Here is a 21889-nt window from a genome sequence, read left to right as displayed (position 1 = left end):
GAATGTATAAACTTTCTACATTTTGGAAAACTAGATAAAGCTACTTAAATAATTTTATTATACACATTTATCTTGTCCATACAGTAAACAGAATAGAATGCTCCATCATAGAACCTTGTTAGTGAGACTCTTATATGTTACAATTTAATATGTAATAGGCCTTGCAAATCAGAAAAAGAGTTATGCAAAATCATGCTGGCCTACGTAGGTCACTATTGGGGGACAGGATGTACTTGGATTTTCACCTAAACAGAAGATAAAATAATTTCTGTTTTCTTTTCTTTTCTTTTTTTTTTGAAACAGTCTCACTTTATCACCCTCAGTAAAGTGCTGTAGCATTAGAGCTCACAGCCACCTCAAATTCTTAGACTCAAGCTTTCTCTTGCCTCAGCCTCCCAAGTAGTTGGGAGTACAGGTGCCCATCACAGCACGCAGCTATTTTAGAGATGGGGTTGTTCTGGCTCAGGCTGGTCTGGTCTCAAAGTCATGAGCTCAGGCAATCCACCCTCCTCGACCTCCCAGAGAGCTAGAATTTTAGGCGTGAGCCATCACACTTGGCATAAAATCAAATATTTTCAAATAGATTAAAAAGTTAATATATATACCCCTGCCACACACATAATTAAGTAATAAATATATTACATGAAAATAATATGGTTATAAAATCTATCTTGGGGGAGAACTTTCTAAGTTTAAAAATGAAGAACCATGATCAAAATGTGATAATACATTAAAATGTTAGAACTTTGATATGTCCAAAACAACAAACACCATGGCATTGCAAATCAGTGAAAAAAGGATAGATTATACAGTAAATTTGATATATGCATGCACATATAGTATGTGAATGCCCATACACTAAACAATGTATCTTATATTTATACTAATGGCCACCTCCTAATAAAAATGGGAAATTAGGTGTTGGAGTAAACTTTGCTTAGGCTGAAAAGTGTTGGAATGTGGAAGAACATGTGTTGGTTAGTCTTGATGTGATATTTGGTGTCACTGTTGTATTAGAATCAATTCAAAGATATCATTCTTGATTCAAGGGGAGATGGGTTCCCTTAAAAAATAAAAAATAAATAATAGTAATAGTGTTCACATTTCCCTCACTGAGATTGGCAGGAGATTGAAAAGTTTTAGGTAAGGCAGACATCCATTGCCCTTATTAGCAGTATCAGTTGGCTTGGGATAGAAGCTTTACACCCCGATGTATGTGTTAACACATGAACATAACAGAATGTGTATGTGTTAACATTCTGCAAGTTCATGAAAGATTAATGTTGAAAATATCTTTATCACTTAACTTGGCAAAATAATAGTAAGCATTTCAAATTTATTGTTTCTAGTTGGCTTTTTCAGTGTCTTTCTAAATGCTATTAGTTGGGGGAAATTACTACACAGTTTTTTCTCCTTAGGACTTTTATATTTATATATGACCATCAACTTATCGTGAAGCTAGCATAGCTTCAGTCAGAATTGCTTTGAAATCAAGTATGGTTCCCTTAGCTGGTGAAAAGAGGGCTGGTCTTCATTTGCAGTCACTCAAGGGCCTTTCAAAAAGCCTGGGCCTATGGTAAGTCAGTTCATTGTTCTCTTTCTGTGTTCTTTTCTTTTTTTCGTTTACGCAAAGTTGAAGAAACAGTGAAGTGCCCAATATTCGTTTATGATAAGATACTGAGCTTCAGTTTCCTCATCTGAAAATATGAGAATTGATCAAGTTTGCAGTTGGTATTAAAAAATAAATCTGCATCTCAAAATTCACATTACTGATATTTGAGGTTCATGTTTCCATCTCCTCCCACCCTGCCGAGGGCGTTACTGAACCATTAATAATAAGAAAAAAAAATTAGTATTTAGTGAAATCAGGTTCTTTTGCTACATATTTATAACACTAAAAGTGTCATTAAATAGAGCTGCTAACCCCAGGGTAACTGTCTTTTAACTGCCCTGAGTAATGTTTACAGATTGCACCCAATGTTTTCTAAATAACTTCAGACAGTAAGGAGTGAAGAACAAAGCACCAGGGCTTTTCTTTACCCGTTCCCAGCCACTCAGGGGGGTGAGGCAAGAGGATGACTTGAGCCAAGAGCTGAGTGATGCTGTGAGCTCTGACACTAAGGCACTTTACTTATGGAGACCAAGTAAAACTTGGTCTCAGAAAAACAAAACAAAAAAACAAACAACCCCCCCCAAAAGAAAACCAGTGACCACCTTCAACTTTGAGAATTACCTCCTCATGGTGGCAGAAGCATGAAGAAAAATGTTTAATTTTCTACTCTTATTTAATCATAAAGTCTCTAATTTTTTTTTTTTTTGGCTATATACCTTCCTTTGGAGTGCCAGTATTATAAGTGCTGAAAACTCCTGTGAGGTCAAGACAATTTTTGATACCCTATGATTAAGACTATCGTTCTTTAGCCAAGGACTCTGTAATTTCTGAAGTTGTCAAATATTATTAATGTGTGTATATTTATGTTTGATATGGCTGTGGTGTATAAAGATGTGTGTTATCTATTTATCTATGTATTAAGAGATGACTGAGCAATATGTCATTATTCTAATATGTGCTGATTTTCATAAACATCAGCACTAGGTTTTACATATAACACATATAAACACATTTACAACTGGGTAATGTGTCCTCTGCGTGTGTGGCCCATATATATCACCAATAAATATACACCAATAGCAAATGCTTACGAGAAATCAAACTGGTTTATTCTCAATGGAACATGCTTTTCTTTGGACTGGCCTATGCACAGAGGAAAGAGTAAAATTTCATTTTCTTAAGTACCTTCCTTTAGTATTTGTCAGACAAATGCTTATCTGATTGAATTGGAAGTGTCAAGATTGAAACAATTTCAAAATAACACCTAAGTTAATATTGGGGGTGGAAGTTGTAATACATTTATTTCCATTTTTGAACTAACTGTTCCTTTCCTAAGTATGGCAAAACAAATGCAATTTACCTGCTACTTGTCACTTACTGCGTAGGTTCTGCTTGTATTTTGAAACACGCACATTGACTGCCATAGAGAGATGACGTATAGAGAGACCAGAGTAGTAGAAAAGAATCGTTAAATTAGGTGTTTCTAAATAAGTATTCTCACTTGATCTTATTGCAGTAAAAGCATTAACTTCACTTAAAAGAAACAAAAAAATTAAAATTAAAAGAACAGTTTCTTTAGATAATTCTTAAAATCCCACAGACTTTTGGTATCTATGGGTTATATCCTAAATGACAAATCTACGTTATCTTCCTGGAATCAGAGAAACAGCTCTGCCGCTTAAATTGGACTTGAAGAAGCATTTTACACGACAGGTTCATGATAAATTCCTCTGCTCGGTTGTGACATTTGATTCACTTAGAGATATTTTCGTGAGAAAAAATGAAGAAAAATACTGGTTTTGAAATAACACATATCAAAAAACATATGAAATTTCCTGTCGGAATGAAGTCTGAAGTTAACATCCTTCAATATTCATATAGCATCAGGTGTAATCAGGATGATAAACATTCAGTGGCCCAGGTCTCCACATATTTATTGATTAAATAGAATAATGTCACCTCCTTTCTAGGGTGCTTATGAAAAGTAAACACGTCAACACATATAAGACTTTTGCAACAGGGCCTGCCAGGAAGTGAACTGATGAGTCTTAACTAATTTTGTGGTGGTGGCGGTGGCAGGGGTGAAATGCTACAGAAACCCTTTCCTGGCTAAAAGTGAAACTCCCAGGGTAGTTAGTCTGCTGTGGATATTTTCTGGCTAAGGAACTTCATAGGGAAAGCCTGCTCTGTACCTCAAACTGTGGTGTAAATATCACGATGAGAAATGAAGCCCCGATCTACTGAGTCTCTTCCATCCTGCTGATCTCAATATTATATAAATTCCCTTAAAAATTTGACCCATCAACTACTATGTGCCTTGTTGTCTGTAACCCTGCACAATTCCATTCAATGACTGTAATAATAATAACAGTATCACTACTACTGATAATATTAATACAAGCAGCTAATATTTATTTGGGTGTTTACTTTGTGGCAGGACCCATTATCACTTTAAATGGAATACAATTTATGATTTATGATAACGCTAACGTGGCAGATAAGACTCTACTATTTTACAGATAAAACACTGAGCCTCGGCAAGGTTGAGGATCCTGCGTTAAGTTCATAGGTTTGCAAGTTGGGTGATCTGGAAATCTCTCTGAAATTTGAGTTGAGAATCAGATTCTGAAGTCTCATTATTATTATTATTATTATTATAAGAATCCCATTATTATTCCCAAGTAGGGAAAAGAAATCTCTGGAAATCTCTCTGAAATTTGAGTTGAGTGAGTTGAGAATCAGATTCTGAAGTCACACTCGTAATTATTCCCAAGTAGGGAAAACCAAGACAGATTAAAATGAATCATTTATGTTCTCTCAGGGAGGGTCATAACAAAGTTTAAAGACTCTTTGACTCTAAATTCAGGGCTTATTCCATGACCCTGCATATTGTCAGAAAAGTCTTGATAAATATACATGTTAATTAATTCAGAAGCCTCACTGAAATTCCTAACCTAAAACATATATTTTATTTAAAAATTCGTTATCTGAGTGGCAAATATTTTCTGACTGAAATACTTATTTAACATACCCACGCTCTTTTTGGAAAGTGCTTTATCTGTTAGCCACCAGTTCTTCAATACCATCTGCACAAACCTTAGGGAGATACAATCCTTTAGGCATATCTGTGTACATAAGTATGCAGCGAACGTTCTCTTTAGTAATGGATGAAAGTTTCAATACATTTCAGAATAGAGAACAGTATCTTGGCATCAAACACTGTAAGAAAAAGCTAGAAAAAAAGAGAAGGAAAAATAGGATATCTTTTACCCCTGCTCCAAATCACACAGATTAAAGGGGAAAAGGCTCAGTATGTATAAATAGGACAAGCCATTCCTTCTCAATTTTCAAAATGGAGAACCTGAGACTTAGAAGTTAGGCACCTTGGCTTAGATATAGCTTTGAGTTTAATCAAGTTTATGTACAGATTACCAGACTGCTGCTCATCGGTCTCCTTGCTTCCTCACAGCGTTCTCATGTGTTCAGGATCATTATCAAGAATAAATAAAATACTCAACAATTGCCTACCTCAAAGGTCAAACCTGGGAGTGTAAAAATACAAATGTGTTACTCTCTATGCTTGCACATTAAACTGGGAGGGCATTTTTAAAATTCTAGCAGTGAAAATAAAAAGACAGCATAAAAAAGTGCTAAACCTGGGCGGCGCCTGTGGCTCAGTGAGTAGGGCGCCGGCCCCAAATGCCGAGGGTGGCGGGTTCAAACCCAGCCCCGGCCAAACTGCAACCAAAAAATAGCCGGGCGTTGTGGCGGGCTCCTGTAGTCCCAGCTGCTCGGGAGGCTGAGGCAAGAGAATCGCGTAAGCCCAAGAGTTAGAGGTTGCTGTGAGCCGTGTGACGCCACAGCACTCTACCCGAGGGCAGTACAGTGAGACTCTGTCTCTACAAAAAAAAAAAAAGTGCTAAACCTTTTTTTATGTTGCTGTCCCTTTGGCATTTATGATAAACGCCTATAAAGCAAAAAGTGAAATTCAACAATTTTAATTGCTCTTCAATGTGAAAAAGATCAATACCTCAAAGAAACCTTGATTCTATGAACAGATCCAAATGAGTGTGTAATAATATTATCAGTTATTAGAGGGATAGAGTATATAGAAATTTGTTCAAAAGTGAAACATACAAATTACAACTTTCTATATAAGAGAAAAAGATATATGAATATTTGTAAGGTGTTCCCATGATTGAGTACCACATCATTTCAGAAAGAAGCAAAAATAGCTTACATGTGAATTTTTAGAAGATTTAGAATACTTACTAGCTACTCATTATCGTAATTGAACTAGATTTAGTTCATTTTAAGTGTAAGTCTAACTTTAGAAAAGTAGGGTAATTATAAAATCTGGGTCACATGAACTATTGGTGTAAATCTGAGAGCTGTAAGTCTACCTTTCCAAAATTGCTTTTCTGTTTTCAAAGACTGCAAAATGGCAAGGAAAAAAAATATGCACATTGTGTTTCTCCTCAGGATAGTGCTTATAGGAAAATTATTCTGCCTCTGGAGAGTTTTAAATCAGGCATTCTTTATTCTAAAAGTAAGTTAATAGCCCACAAAATGAATTTGAAGATGAAGTTTCCCAGTGCATGGGTCAACTTGTCATTTAGGAACTGGACATGCACAGAAGTTTACACCTTTTCCTAGAGTAATAGGCCAAAAATAGTCATTAGGTTATAAGATTGGTGTACACACCACATTCTGCTGTAGTTTAACTGTGTATCTGTGTATTATTATTTACAAAAGTCTATAATCTTGGAACTAGGTAAAATGAAGTGATGGAAGAATTTTACTGAATGTCTGCTCTATGCGGACAATGATCTTGGTGCCTGGCCCAGGTGACCAAAATTACTACCTATACAAAGCATAGATTCTGGTGGAGATGCATGTTTTTTTGGAGAGGTGATTATTACATGGCTCACCCTGAGTAATATGACCAAGGGAATTAACACTGTTTTTCTTCACCTTCTCCCTGAAACTCCTTATCTCTAACACACTTGATTAACTGAACTCACTGAAATCCCCACCCACAATTGCACTACCCCACATGCTTCAGCTGTGTGGTGGCTAATGTCCGATTCATTAGACAGGCTTATACCTACTCTCTCAGAAACACCCAATTAAATGGCGGCTCAATTACAGGGAAGATGTGTTAGCAGAGAACAACAGAAACAGCTGCATCATTTGAGTAGGCAAATACTCATTCCTGATCACTACAGACACCAAAAGAATTTCCAATTGTTAAAATATAAATCACTAGGAAAAATGAAAAGTAATAGGTTTGAATAGCATGAAAGTCATGACAAAAATCAAAGCTTTCTCTTCTTTTAAAGATCTCCAAAGACAGGCAATCCTAAATCAACTTCCCTAAGACTTAATAGCTCTCTTTCCAAGAAAGTCTTCTTAAGAATTAGTGTAATGCCTTTTTGTTATTGCTCCAGTTCATTTTCTCTTCTTTTGTTGTCAATAGATGCTTGCTAAACCATTGTACATATTTGCTCAAAGAGTAAAGGATAGCAGGTTCTTTATAATAATCCTTGTTCAAGATAAAGGTAAACTGAAACACCAAACCCAGCATTGGAAAGATGTGACTTATTTAGTTGGCACAAATTAAATATAAAAACCATTTATATCTCTAGGCTTAATTTCTAAATGTTCTATCATGGATAAATTTAGAACTAAAATCTTTATGTCTATTAGATAAGAAAGAGATGATGTTTGTTATGTAGCTTGATGTAGTTAATATTTATTCAAGTCTTCAAATGTGCTTGGCATTGGAATGAATGCCTTTATGTAGATTTTCTCAGTGACATGCATCTTAAAAAATTATAACCATCCTGTGAAGGGTGAAAAACAAGCTTAGAACTATTATACAGTTCCAGTAATTCTGGAATGAGAATTTGAACTCAGGGAGTCCAATACCGGAACATCCACACTGAACAGTAAACCATCTATGCACAGAAGAATTTGACTTCATCATTGTTTATGATTACATTTGTATAAAGTCAAAGCAATACAAAATGAATCTCTGATAATAGAACCCAGAGTAATGGTTATCCTTGGAGAGGAGAGGTTATTGGTAGGATGGGGATGGGGATGGGGGTGAGTTGTGGGTGTGGGTGCTAGAAAATCAGGACCCACAGGTTTTAATCTGGGTGGTGGTACCGTGTAGAACTTCACCCAGCTATCTGCATTCCTTTTCATCTATGTATGTTACACTTTGATAAAAAAATTATTTAAAACAAGAGAATGGATGAATTTATATTTCTGTAAAATATTCTAATTAGGTTATATTCTTTTGTCAAGAATATCATATGAAGTTTAGTGGCAACTTTCCCAGTTCACATCTGGACAGATAAAAGATATGTCAGTACAGTGTTAATCTCTCCTGTTAACATTGATCACTTGGTTAAGATTTGCTTTCTAGGTTTTTTTCACTGTAAAGCTATTATTTCTTCTTTGTAATCAATAAATAGCTTCTGGGGTGATACCTTGAAAAAAATCAAAGCGTCAGTAAACAAATCATATCAGAAAAACACATCAGCCTCACTATCTGTTGTTTTAATTTGTAAAGGGGAGAAGGAGGGGAGTGGGGAGGATGGATGGAAGGAGGGTAATTGGTGGGACCACACCTACCGTGCATCCTACAAGGGTACATGTGAAATTTACTAAGTGTTGAATATAAATGTCTTAACACAATAACTAAGAAAATGTCATGAAGGCTATGTTAACCAGTTTGATGAAAATATTTAAAATTATATATAAACCAGCACATTGTACCCCATGATTACATTCATGTACACAGCTATGATTTAAAAAAAAAAAATCTAAAAAACAAAAGTAAGTAGTGGGAAAAACATGAAAAAAAAAAGAAATAACTGCTGTATGGCTTTGGTTGATTTCATAGCGCTAATTATATGTAGAGTGTCCTATTTTTCTTGTTATTTGAACATATTTTACACATAGATAAATGAATTTAGACCTTGGGAATGTTGCTTGACAGGAAATGTTGAATCCTTACAAGAAATCAGTTAGTTATCTGGACATAGATAATTAATTCACCCTTGAGTCACTGTGTTTTTATACTATAGAAATGTGGTTATCAACTATATACTATTTTCAGGGAAAGGACATGATTCCCTCTTTGTCCTTATGTTAAAGTACCTATGTATCTATCAACATGATGCAATAGCAGACAGAACCATGATATTGTGATCCCTACCAGTGAATTCATCCAGTGTGTTATTTGGAATCCAAAGAACCTTAGGATCATCAACAATCAATCAGAATCGCCCAGAAAAATGGGAATACAGGATGACCTCTGCTTTGCATTAGTGTTAGTGAAATGAAACAACAGTAGTAATACATGATGAATGGATTTAAGGGAAACATCATATGCAGTGGTTCTCAACCTTCCTAATGCCACGAACCTTTAATATAGTCCAAAGGGGTCGTGACCCACAGGTTGAGAACCACTGTCATATGCCAATGAGGTGGTTCCATGTTACATAACAGTATTCAAAAAGTTGATTCAGGGCAGGGTGAGGGGGACTTCTACACCTTAATTGTCTTTTATGCTTTTTCTGAGAAATTTCACTTTGTTTTGTACCTCAACTTGTAATTATATTACAAAGTTAATATGCACAGTGGATGTATAAAGTACAGAAGAGATTCCCTATTTCGGGTTACTAGGATGCAAAAGTATCTAATTTCAAATGGGTCGTGACCCCTTTGGGGTTGAACAACACTTTCCCCTTTCACAGGGGTCACCTAAGACCATCAGAAAACACATATTTCCGATGGTCTTAGGAACCAAGACACCGCTCCTCATGTGTGGGGGGGTCACCACAACATGAGGAACTGTATTAAAGGGTCGCAGCATTAGGAAGGTTGAGAATCACTGCTTTAGCAATACAAAGAAACTGAATAACCTTAATATTTGTATTTAACTTAAAAAGTATGATAGTTAACTAATAAAACAAATAGATTTTATAAGTTCAGATCTTTGCATGCCAATTTAGACATGCTAATGAAATTTCTATGCAGATTTATTTGAATTATTGAGTTACATATAGTCAGCTTGTGTGTGTGTGTGTGTAAGCACACACTTTCTTTGACTTGAATTAAATTGCTATAGTTACTGTTCAATGAGTCGGTACTTAAATGTTATTTGACTGTGGACAGTTGTCCTTATACAACCAAGTAACTACAAACTGCGTGCTTTTTCATGGGATAGTTACAAGTAAAATGGACTGATGACAAGTTCCAATATTAAAATGTAGAGCCTAGTTTCTCACTGCTGTTCTCTGCCCACAGGTTGTATATAAAAATAATGATGTAAGGCTGGAATTATCTCGACTTGCCAAGCAAGGGGATCCTAAGATGAAGATTCATGGAGTGGTGGCATTTAAATGTGAGAATGTTGCGACTCTAGACCCAATCACCTTCGAAACCCCAGAATCTTTTATCTCTTTACCTAAATGGAATGCAAAGAAAACAGGCTCCATATCATTCGATTTCCGCACAACAGAACCAAATGGCCTCATCTTATTCAGCCATGGCAAGCCAAGACATCAAAAAGACGCTAAACACCCACAGATGATAAAGGTGGACTTCTTTGCTATTGAGATGCTGGATGGCCATCTCTACCTCCTCCTGGACATGGGGTCAGGTACTATAAAAATAAAAGCCCTGCAGAAGAAAGTGAATGATGGAGAATGGTACCACGTGGACTTCCAGAGAGACGGACGGTCAGGTAATCTCTCATTTTTCTATGCTATTTATCTCCTGGGATATCCCACTTACCCCTGCCAGACCTAAGCAGTAAAAACAAGACACACTGTAGATTTTCTGATTTTCTTTTTCTAGAGGAAAGCAAATTTTCTCTTATATTTTCTGTTTCACATCATATAAAGAATCAGAAAGAGCTAATTAATCATCATAGTTGGGTATCAAACCCCAAATGCTCAAATGGCTCCTAGAATAGCTTCTTAAATGAACATTTATTGGGCAGTAAAGTGTCAACTCTTACAAAAAATTTATCTTGAAACAAATGACAAATTCTGGGATTTTTTATGTTCCTGGTTACCTCTTACATCATCACATATTTGGTTCCTGAAGTGGCAAATATAAAATAAGAAAAAAATACAACGATTCACACATAAAATCCTTATTTTTGTATAACAAACTATTATCCAGGATGAGTCTATGGTATTGAACACACCTTAATCAATACAGTGGCATTTCTAGGACAGTGGCAAAGCTCTGCTGCTCTTCCAAGCAAATTCCCATTCTGAGGAATGATATTGGAAATTTCTCCAGCAGACATTCTTTCCTCTGGCTTCTTTATTCCTCTAAGAAGGAGAAAGTGGCAGAAAGGTTTCCCTAAAGAAGTAACACTTACACTGAAATTTGGGAGTGGCTTAGGAGGATTAGAGGTTGACTAGTGTGAGCTTTGGTGGAAAGAATCATCCAGGCAGAGGAAATATTTTGGGAAATATTTTGTGGGATATTGAGAGAGGGAGAGACAGAGATGATCAAGAGGGAGAGAAAGAGAGAGACAGAGAGGAGAGAGAAATACCTTTTAGCTATGTAGTTATATCTCCTTTAATCTCTTCACCCACGGGTTCCATGCTCTGATTGTCCTTCTCATGTAGAAATCAAATAATAATCTTAAACTAGGAGGCAACTGAATTTAGACGTTCCTTTCTCTGCCTCACTGCCCCCAGCAGCTCCCTCGTTTGCTTAAATACAATACCATCTACTCTGGATTTTATACTAACTAGCAGTTTAAGCTTAGCCCAGGCATTTCTTATGAGCCTGAGTTTCTTCATTTGTTAAACAACAATTGGGAAAGACCCATCCCAATCCCAGTGAAAGAGGATCAACAGTGATGGAATGGCAGAGTCTGTATTTTTACAGAACTTTCTTGGTGATTCTGATGATCAGCCAAATTTGGGACCTACAGACCATATGACATGGACAGCGTCCTGTACACCCAGCAGCCTGTGATTACCATCCTCTTTCAGAAGGGCCATGTGGGAGTCCTGGGCTGACTCTTCTGTCTCTCCCTCTCTGCACAGGCTCCTTGGCACTGGTTTACTTCTGGTTTCTCTGTTGTGGAATTGTTTTCTATTTCCCTATTATACTTGCTTTAAAATTTTCTGCTTATAGATCAAGAAATATTGTATTTGTCTTTAATTTTTTTTTCCCAGTAAAATAAGGAAATGGAACATAGGAAAAATAGGAAAGTTTTGGAAGTGAGGGTGGGGAATAGAAGAGAGATCAGAAGCCATTGCTCTGATCCCCAGGTATCTTCAAGACTCTGTTTCTGATTCATCCCTCTCTAGAAAGTTGGTCTCCCTATATCTTCTCATTTCCCTAAATAAGTCCAAGAGGAATTAGATTCCTTTTTGTCTTTCTGATTTAAGCTGAGAAGAGTTCATTAATGGGAATGTAGAAGTATAATTTAATAATAGAATATACCCCTCTGGTTCCCTCCAGCCTTTCTCTGCCGAAGTTAGCAGTTAATCCCCTACTTGGGAACTTTCAAATGGAAAAATGTTAAAAGAGGGTAGGCACATGGACTAATCCAATTCTTTGAAATATTAGCCCATGGATGACATTGTTTTTCTTAAGATATATCTAAAATAAAATTCTAAAAAGGATTCCCATGAAAAGATATTTTAAGTCTCACATTTTATAACAGTTTAAAACAATAGAGAACAGATAAAGTGGGCATTTGGGGAAATTCAGAGAAGCAAAAATTACTAAACTTCCAGGCAATTAATTGTATTTCATTCATCATGAGGGATTTTCTAACTGTATGAAAGTAATACATGCTTAATGTCAAAATATTAGTAAATTCAAAAATATATAAAAAGAGAAAGAAAACAAGTCATTATTTGATCGCAGCGATTTTTATTTTTGGATATTTCTTAACATTTTTTTCTATGTCAATTGTATGTTTGTCTATATATGTGTTTATATGTGTGTACATACATGTATATGAGTCTGTGTTTACGTGCATGTGGATATACATATGGATATATATACAAACATATAAACATGCATCTATACAGAGAAAAAAAGTTTAGTTGTTCCATGGGGCTTCTTATAATAAGGAGAAAGTATTGATGCAATGTAGTTAGTATTAGATGAATATCTTAATTCGCAAGCTGAATAAAATCTACTTTTTCTGTTGAAGCTCCTTACTTCATCCAAATTCCCAATAGTTTATTAACGGCCATAGTTTTAACTTAATTGGAGAAGGTCAAAAGTAGATAATATGTATGTTAACATAATTCTGTATGGGAAGAAGAGGAACAAGTTCTAAGAAAGGACAATTATCTAAGAAAGAAAATGAACAAAGCATGAAATTCTTGTTGGAATCCAATAGAAAAATGAAGTTACTATGCTTGGTGGTTTTTTGATGGTAAAGTACTTTTGTGTGGTTAAAATTTTAGAGTAGTGAATTGAAACAAACAATAAAATAAAACCAAAGCTCATTCACTGAGCCAAGTTCTGCCCTTTATTTTAAAATGAAAAAAAAAATAAATAAATAAAGAGAGCACATATTATGTTGGCCTAGCTCAAAGGAGTTTAATGTAATTTTGATAGCTCCAGCTATTAATATTTTATATATAGTACTTTAATTACATTCTATATTTGCACTCTGCATTAGTTTGGTATAGAGCAGCCTTTTAAAAATTGAATCACTAACTATATAAGCTTCTCTTCTCAGCTATCTCTTAAATAATATTTTTGATTTGAGCTGGTGAAATACTAAGATTTGTAGCTTAGTTAAAAGAAAGAAACATGGAATTTCAAGAAATAATTCATTTTACCCATTTGTTATATCATTTATGTTCAGAGGGTATCTGAAAATATTTTTCATATAATACGGGGAAAGAGTATTGCTATGAAAAGAGGCTAAAGTGGGCTACTTTCTGTCTTCTGATGATGACAGTCTTAACTGTTGATTTTCCCAAATTACTCTTTAGCTGAGTACTTAAAAAGCCATATTATCTCTGTTATTAAAAGAGAGGGAACCCAGGCCTAGGAATTACTAACTCTGTTCCTGACTATATTGGTTGGCTGTACTAAAGTAAGAAGAAATAGAATGGAATCATTATGCTCATGAATTTGCTGCCAATATAACAACTGGTGGTTATCTTGGCTAGAGAGATGGTTAAAAGCATATTTGGTAGACAAAACTGATTTAAATTTAATATTATCCAAACTTTGTAAGTTTGTAAGGTTTATACTTCCCATCTATGAGATAGAATGTCATAATTATTTTTATATACACAGTTCCTGGTACCTTCTCGGGCATAGCAGTTGCTCAATACATATTTGATGTAAGAAAAAATAAAGAATAAAAATATGTGACTGACACAATATTTGGAGAATAATAGCACTCTTTTAGTAAATGCAACTTTTTAAATTTAAGGATTTATTTAAATGACATGACTTTCCGAAAGCAGTTTATACAATATAGGATAACAGATGCTGTACTTTTACAAATACAATGCCATCCTCCACGTCCAGATGTTTGAAATATGCATTGAGAAAATTAAATAATTGTTAGGGAACCGTATAAGCCTGGTAAACAATAACAAGCTTTTATGAGAACAGAGCTCCTACTCCAGCTTGTTCATGAGACCTCGTAACATTTGGCAAACCTGTAGGTAGAAGGAAAATTAATCAAGAAGGAAAGTGTGAACCCTTTTCTAAGGACTAGGATGTGCAGCCACCAAAAGCACACTAGTGACAAGGAAGACAATCACTCAGATGTTCCTCTTCCTGGTGGCCTGCCCTTTTGTTCACCAAAAGGAATATATGAGCCCATTATTTGATGAGAAATGTTGCCTTTGTGTGCATATATTTTTAGCAAAATTAATTGTATTGGGTTACTTCTAAAGTATATTCCTTCTGTGCTGAAACATGGGAGAGAAAGAGGCGCTCTAATTCTCACACTTTGACGAACACTGTTCGTCAGGGCCGCAGCTGATCTCCTCACACAATGCAGCTCTCTTCCATTGCCTGTTCAGTCTATGAACAGTGACAGGGGAGGCCAAGTGGGCTGAGCCCTGTATGGCAATTGCATATCCTGAGCTAAGCTGCCAAAGGAGGAACGATACAATATACAGGCGTGGTTTAGTGACCCCGAGTGGATGACATAAGTGCTGCAAAAAGTAGATATCCTCTGTGGATAGCTCGGCTGCTAAGAGAGCAAAACCTCCCACCTGCTAAGTCAATAAATATGATTAAAGAGGCCCATTACTTTGCAACTTTGCAGGACTTACAGCTGGACATTTCCTTACCAGCCCCTCTTTCCTGCCCAGATTTGCCCTTACGCTCTTCTGGTCCCAGCTCCAGCGCAAACCAAATGTCCTGGTACTTAGCTAAAGTGTAAATTACGCTACAATTAGGATGAGGTTAATGACTGTTTTCTTGGGACACGAACATTGTTTAAATTTGTGGTAAGCTCTTTGGCTCAGTCAAGGATATCCTCTCAAGTATTTTTATAGAAAACTGTCAATTTTTAAAAAAAAAATCATTACATATTGAAATCAAATAAGAAAAATTCATTACTTGTGTCAAATTCTGCTTGTGTACAGCAGGGTACAGCAGATTGTATCAGCGGTTATTCATGGGTAAGCCTGCATTTAACAGCTAAGAAGCCATTCAGATTTGAATTGAAGTCATAGAGTTCTAGTTTAAGAACCAGAAATTACAGTGGGAAAGGCACAAGTCTCTCTCCAGAGCACATAATTAGAGGTTTGTAGTAATCACTGTTTGATGTGAGCAGCACTTTCTAGCTATCTATTACCAGCACTGATTTCTGTGTATACCATTCATGAATCACCACACTTAGACATTTCTACTTGAAAAAGCATCAGACAGTTTCTCTGTTTAGGTCATGATTTGAACTTGCCCTCTGGCTATAAACATACCCCCCAAGCCTCTGCCTAGACTGCATGCCCTGAAATAATTTTTAGTACATTTGTAACACTTTATTCCACATCCCTGCCCATAAACCACCACCCATCAAGAGGAAGATTGAAATAACCTTACCAATAATTTACCAATTATTTGACCAGATGACCTGATGATATTGATTTGCATAAAATTGTTATATTTTTATTAAATTTATGCTTATATTTATTTATTCCAATCATGTTTAAAGATGATAAGTCATTTATCATCTTCCCCATAGTCAAAATTTTTTTTATTTATGTATGTTTTCATATTAGTTGCAGTTATGTTACAAATATAATTTTAAGGCTGTTTATTTCATATGATCAGTAAACTCTTTCTCTCAAGAATATCTAAGTAGCAAAACTTACTTCCTAGGAATTATAAAGTTATAAGCTAAGATTCAGAGAAGAACTATGCAGAGGCACCTTAGGTAGGCCCCATGCTCATAAAACTCAAATATATCAACACATCTGAAAAAAAGGAAGTCATATAGGGCAAATGGGTGACTCCTGCACAGGGGGCCCGCCTTCTGCACCCCTACTGTAGAAGGGAGGGAGGCAGGTCACGTTTACTGAGATGAGGATATGAAAACATCTAAAGCAAATATTACTACACATTTCCTTATCTCTTGTACTCTCCTTGTTCGGAATCCATGTTCCCTAAACATTCTTTTCATTAAGATTTAGCTCCCATTGTTAAGTTTGGTTGCAGTGGAAGGAGAAAATAGACCACTTATGCATACAGTTGGCTGTCCATATCCATGGGCTCCACATTTGTGGATCCAACTAACTGGATCAGAAATATTTGGAAAAAGAAATAGTCTGTACTGAATATATAAAGACTTTTCTTCATCATTATTTACTGAACAGTATAGTGTCTACATATCATTTACATTGTCTTAGGTGTTATAAGTAATCTAGGTATTTACAGAGTGTGGAAGGATTTGCGTAGGTTATATGCAAATGTGAATGCCTTTTTATATCAAGGATTTGAACATCTTTCTTTGGTATCTGCAGGAAGTCCTGGAAACGATCTCCCATGATTGATGAGGGATAACCGTATATGAGTTTTCTAGTTCTTGTAACAGGAACCATAAGTGAATAAACAAACATTTGATTATAAGTTGGCATCCCATATTGGCAGAGCTACATGGGAAGTAGTCCATATTCTGTGATTGGTAATTTCTCATAAGAAGTTAATAATTTGGCATTCTTATTTTACGCATTGGTCTTATGCACTTGGTAAATAGTCAGTCAAATCCAGGGAAGTGAAAACTCTCTCTGTAAATCTACCAAATCTCCTTTCTGGGCTTGACTGAACTCTGGCACTAGCTGCACCCTACGTAGATAGGCAATTACCTGACCATCCTCAGCTCCACTGATCCGTGCTGTGGAATACTGAGTGGAAATCTGTGGAACGTCCATAAAATAGTATTGAAATTGCTGCAGAATGTTACTTCATTGATATTTACAGATTCCCGGCATTGTATATGATCACTTTTTAAAATTCCTATGTGTATACATGCTGGTATGAACGTGTATGTGTGTTTGTGTATGTACGTGTGTGTATATGAAATGCATTTAATGTATAATGCATGCTTTGGGTGAAAATGTCCAGATAAATAAGAGGTGAAATGTTTACTGTTAGCACACACTCCCCTCAGTGGTTCATTTCCTTCTCCATTGGTAACCAGTAAAATAACTTGGTGTTATAAAATTCCCAGATCTTTTTCTAGATATTAATATAGCTATAAATATTTTTACACATATACAAAAAATATAGAGGTGCTTTTTACATAAACAGAATTATAATGCACCAATTATTGGGTCACAGAAACATTCAGTGAGAGCTTTCCCATGGCCTTCTCTGCAGTGACATCCTATGCCCCTTAGTTCAAACATACTAATATTTAGTACTTCCTCACTGGAGCAACATTTAAATGTTTACTTTTTAAAAACTTCACTGTTTTAAACTAATAAATAATCTATACAGGATATCTTTGTAGATATTGGTCAGACTTTCTGTAGAATAGATTCTGAGAACCAGAAGGTCTGAAGTAATAGTATTTTAATCTTGAAATATGACAGGTTAATTTTATTAACCGTGGTTGAATTCACATTTTTATCTACTATATGAGATGCTCCCTTTCTTCTGCTCTTGCCAGTACTACATATTATCAAACTTTTAAACTTTTGTCCTAAGATTTTTTTTTTTTTTTCACATATTGGTCCACTCCTGCTGTTCCCAGCCACAGATGAATTCTAATTAGTAGAAAACAGGGAGTAATGAGCAGAAAACTGAATACTGAGATGGTACTTCTGTTTTGTTTTCAAATAAAGTTCATTTCAGTTCTTCATAAACCAAATACATGGCATCATTTTTTTTAAAGACACAGAAAAACTTCACAAAACAATCCTACTATCCCCAAATCCCTATTGTTCATATTTTGGTTCATTTGCTATTTTATGAAGATTATGTTTTACATTTTGCATTCTACCATATTTTCAATGTTGTAGTTTGTTTTTATTATTTATATTGTGCCTTTTTTTAATTTTTTACTAAAGTTTGAAGTTTTTCTTTTGTTTTGTTTTGTTTTATTTTGTTTTGAGAGAGAGTCTTACTCTGTTGGGCTAGAGTGCCATGGTGTCAGCCTAGCTCACAGCAACCTCAAACTTCTGGGCTCAAGCCATCCTCCTGCCTCAGCCTCCTGAGTAGTTGGAACTACAGGCTCCCAACACAACACCTGGCTAAATTTTCTATTTTTAGTAGAGGTAGGGTTTCACTCTTGCTCAGGCTGGTCTGAAATTCTTGAGCTCAAGGGATACTTGAGCCTCAGTCCCCCAGGGTGCTAGGATTATAGGCATGAGCCACTGAACCTAGACAACTTGTTAATAAGTGAATTTGTCATATGTAGAATCTGATTCTTCTGTGTGATGAGAGATGGAGCAAAACTTTGGGTAGATTAAATTGACATTTAATTTAAAAATTATTTTATGCAGTAATTTCAAAATAGTTCATTCAAAAAGGAACCTTAGAAATCACACAGTCAATTTTCTTATTTTATATAAGGACCACAGTGAAGCCTACTGAATCTTAATTTGTCTAAGCCTGTCAGCTAGTTAATTGGAGAGCGAGAAAGTCAGTTTGCTCTCATCAGGCAAAAGCATTGCCTGTCACAGCCCCCTGTCTTTTTCCCCTCATTTCCTAATAATTTGAACTTTTGAAGTTATTTAATATTTGAAATCAAATTAACTTATTTTAAATTTCACCTGTGCTTTACCTTTCTTCTCATTCTACAAACTAATCTTAAGGAAGTAGAATAGTTTTAAAAAATAGATGGAAAAAAGAATGAAAATTAACAGGTTATGAAGAACATACCAAATTATAAAATTGATTTCTACTTTTATAACTAAGAGCTATTTTCAACAGTTTATTTTGGCCTTTATATACAATTTTACATGAAAGGTAAATTTATCATTCATACTTTTAATATTATTAAATAAATATTAGCTTGTCTGTTTATTACCTTTGTTTTACCTAAAAAACAACCAGCTTTAGGTATAAATATAATTTAATGTCATTTCTATATAAAAATTATAAAAGTCTTATGTACACAAAGACTTTTTTTTTTTTTTTTTTAGCTCTGATCTCATTGCTTTAAAAAGTAAAATACCATTGCAAAGTATCTTGGATTCATAAGTAGTGAAATATAAAGCACTGATCTAAGGGTGGTACCTATGGCTCAGAGGAGTAGGGCGCCTGCCCCATGTGCCAGAGGTGGTGGGTTCAAACCCAGCCTCGGCCAAAAGCTGCAAAAAAAAAAAGCACTGATCTAAAAAAGTTCACAAATATGACAACTGCTCTCAAATTAAAACAGCTCTAAAATAACAATGTCTGTGTAAACTATTTATTTAATGTACAAGAAACTTCAACTGTAATTATGGTGGATGGAGTAAAATGTATGGAAGAAAGAAATTATGTCACTATCTATGTCAGTTTTTATAGTTCCTGGAAAAAGATAAAAGGATCACCCATTAATATGCCCAGATATTTTTTTCTCTCAAAATTTTATTTGTAAAATTTATTTGCCTCAGCTTTTGGAAAGTGCTTACTTTCTTTTTATTGATCTATGCAGCTACAGCAACTGCACGATTGTATTCAGTTATCAGTGAGCAGGCTTCAGAATCCATTTGCTGTGTTCTCTGTATGTAACCAGGGCCTTTATAACTCAATTACAATAAAATGAACACTTGGGAGCCTTGATATTTAAATTTCACTATGCTCATATGCATGTGTTAAATTGGTTTAAACTAATTCAGATTCTGTGATGACTCTTTTGCTAGGTGAATATGTCCTTTGATTCATATCCATAGGAAAATCATTAAGCAGATCTGGGATTCAAATCTCTTATTTGAATTTCAGGACACATCCATAGGCAAAAATATAAATATCTAGTAAGGTTTGAATCAGCAATAAATTTAATGATTATTTCAAATCATTTTTATGTTGTGAATCTTCAAAATATAAAAATAATTGTTTCTATCCCAATTGAAGTCTACACTGCCTGTTTATTTGCATCTCTTTTGCAAAGATTTTCTAGACTATAAGCACATGTGGATTAGCCAAGTGTGTAGATAAAAACAGTACTTGATCTTCAATCATGTTTTCTTCCTTTTATAATGTTTGCAGAATATTCTAATGAATAATAGCTGATAGCTGCATTTGCCTGATGTGTCCCAACTTTGAGTCCAGAGCTAAATTTAAGGCCGAGTCTTTCTTGAATTTATATTTGCGATGACGTTGGGATTATATTCCTGTTTCTTTCTCTTCTCTATTTCATTGTTTCGTCTTTCCATGAGAACTCTAAAATTGTGTCTGAAAGGGACACCAGGGAATTGTGGGGGAAACATCCTTATCCTAGAGCAGTGGTTCTCAACCTTCCTAATGCCACGGCCCTTTAATACAGTTCCTAGGGTCGCGCCCCACAGGTTGAGAACCACTGTCCTAGATGAGAATAACTTCTCAATCTGCTTTTGGAATTTACAGCTTGGTAGTTGGTTCTGGAATCCATTCAATGGTCTAGCATTTGTTTTAATAAATTACTAATATAGTAAGAGAGAAAATACAAAAAGTTCTATTGTTTTTAGGAAGCCTTGTTGAACTAATTAGAAAACAGAATAACATCCCTTTCTCTTTAATCTTAAAAACGTAAGTCACTGTGTGGACTGCACGTCACCCTTGGCTTTTCATGTTAAATGTGCCTTCTTAAATGGCTAGTTTTCCTTTCGTCACTAACATTCACTCTCATAATTCTCTAACTTATAGTAGCTATTGCAGATGATAGGGACCATGTGTTACTTCACTTCTCAGGGCTTTTAGGCTGTGTTGTACATAAAACAATGTTTTAAAAATGCATATAATTGTTCATGCTACTTAAGAGTCGCATTCTTTCTCAATATCATAGTATTTCATTTCCCCCAAATGAAATCCTTACATTTTTCTAAATAGAATTTTGTGGTCCTTACATGTTTCTATGTGGGAGTTTTCTTCTAGGTGCTTGCACAAATGAGAACGGTAAAAATGCGTTTTGTCCTTTCCCTTTGGCTGCCTCCCTCGGAAATCCCTATTATGCTCCCTTCGTGGGAAGGCCAAAATAGCAATGCCTTTGAGTGTTTCTCCCCTAGGAGCTTTTTCCATTTCTTTCTGTGAAGGTCTAGAGAAGCAAATGTTTTCTTAATGAGTTGGCTGCCTGGGCAGCCTCTGTTAGTGGCTTCTATGCCCTTCTCCCTCACAAAGACAGATCCCATTACACTCCCCGGATCCAGGGCTGCTGGGATTCGGAGTATTCGCAGGTCAGCCTCACATCCTTAGGCAGATATGTTTTCACTTGGGGTAGGCCTTTCTGTATCTTCCTAGACAGAAGCTACTGCTTTTCACCTCCTCTTTCTGTCCCTACTTCTCTGCCCTCCTCCCTCTATCTCCTGATCTCCCTGTGTCTGCTCCCTAAATTCCTGAGACTCCATGCCAGTGGCCCCACATGCCAGCAGACCTTTCTAACCCTCTCTTTCTCATCAGACTCTTCCTATTCTAATTTATGATCTAGATCTAAAAAATAATATTACATCTATAAAGTGTCCTCCTAGGGTCTTTTTATAAATGTCTTTCTGGAGATAGAGTATTGGTAAAAGTTTGTGCAATCTGATAGTATCTACACAAGTTTTGATCAGGAATGTACTTTCAATCTTACATGTCTTCTTTTTTTCCATGGATTCCACACATATTTTT

The 21889-nt window shown here is 35.6% G+C and overlaps 1 protein-coding gene across 17 annotated transcripts in view; it reads left to right on the top strand.

Moving 5' to 3' along the window:
* The window catches only part of NRXN1 (neurexin 1), a 1108798-nt gene that overhangs the window by 461643 nt on the left and 625266 nt on the right, over positions 1 to 21889 (top strand). For all 17 annotated transcript variants that reach the window (XM_053587958.1, XM_053587975.1, XM_053587974.1 and 14 more), the window contains one exon: positions 9938 to 10376. In XM_053587958.1, the coding sequence (XP_053443933.1) occupies positions 9938 to 10376 (439 nt within the window). The remainder of the gene's footprint in view (positions 1 to 9937; positions 10377 to 21889) is intronic.

Source organism: Nycticebus coucang, chromosome 4, assembly GCF_027406575.1.
Source record: "Nycticebus coucang isolate mNycCou1 chromosome 4, mNycCou1.pri, whole genome shotgun sequence".
NCBI classification, from domain to species: domain Eukaryota; kingdom Metazoa; phylum Chordata; class Mammalia; order Primates; family Lorisidae; genus Nycticebus; species Nycticebus coucang.
The sequence above is the reverse complement of the archived record's forward strand: the minus strand, read 5'-3'. Positions and strand labels throughout refer to the sequence as shown.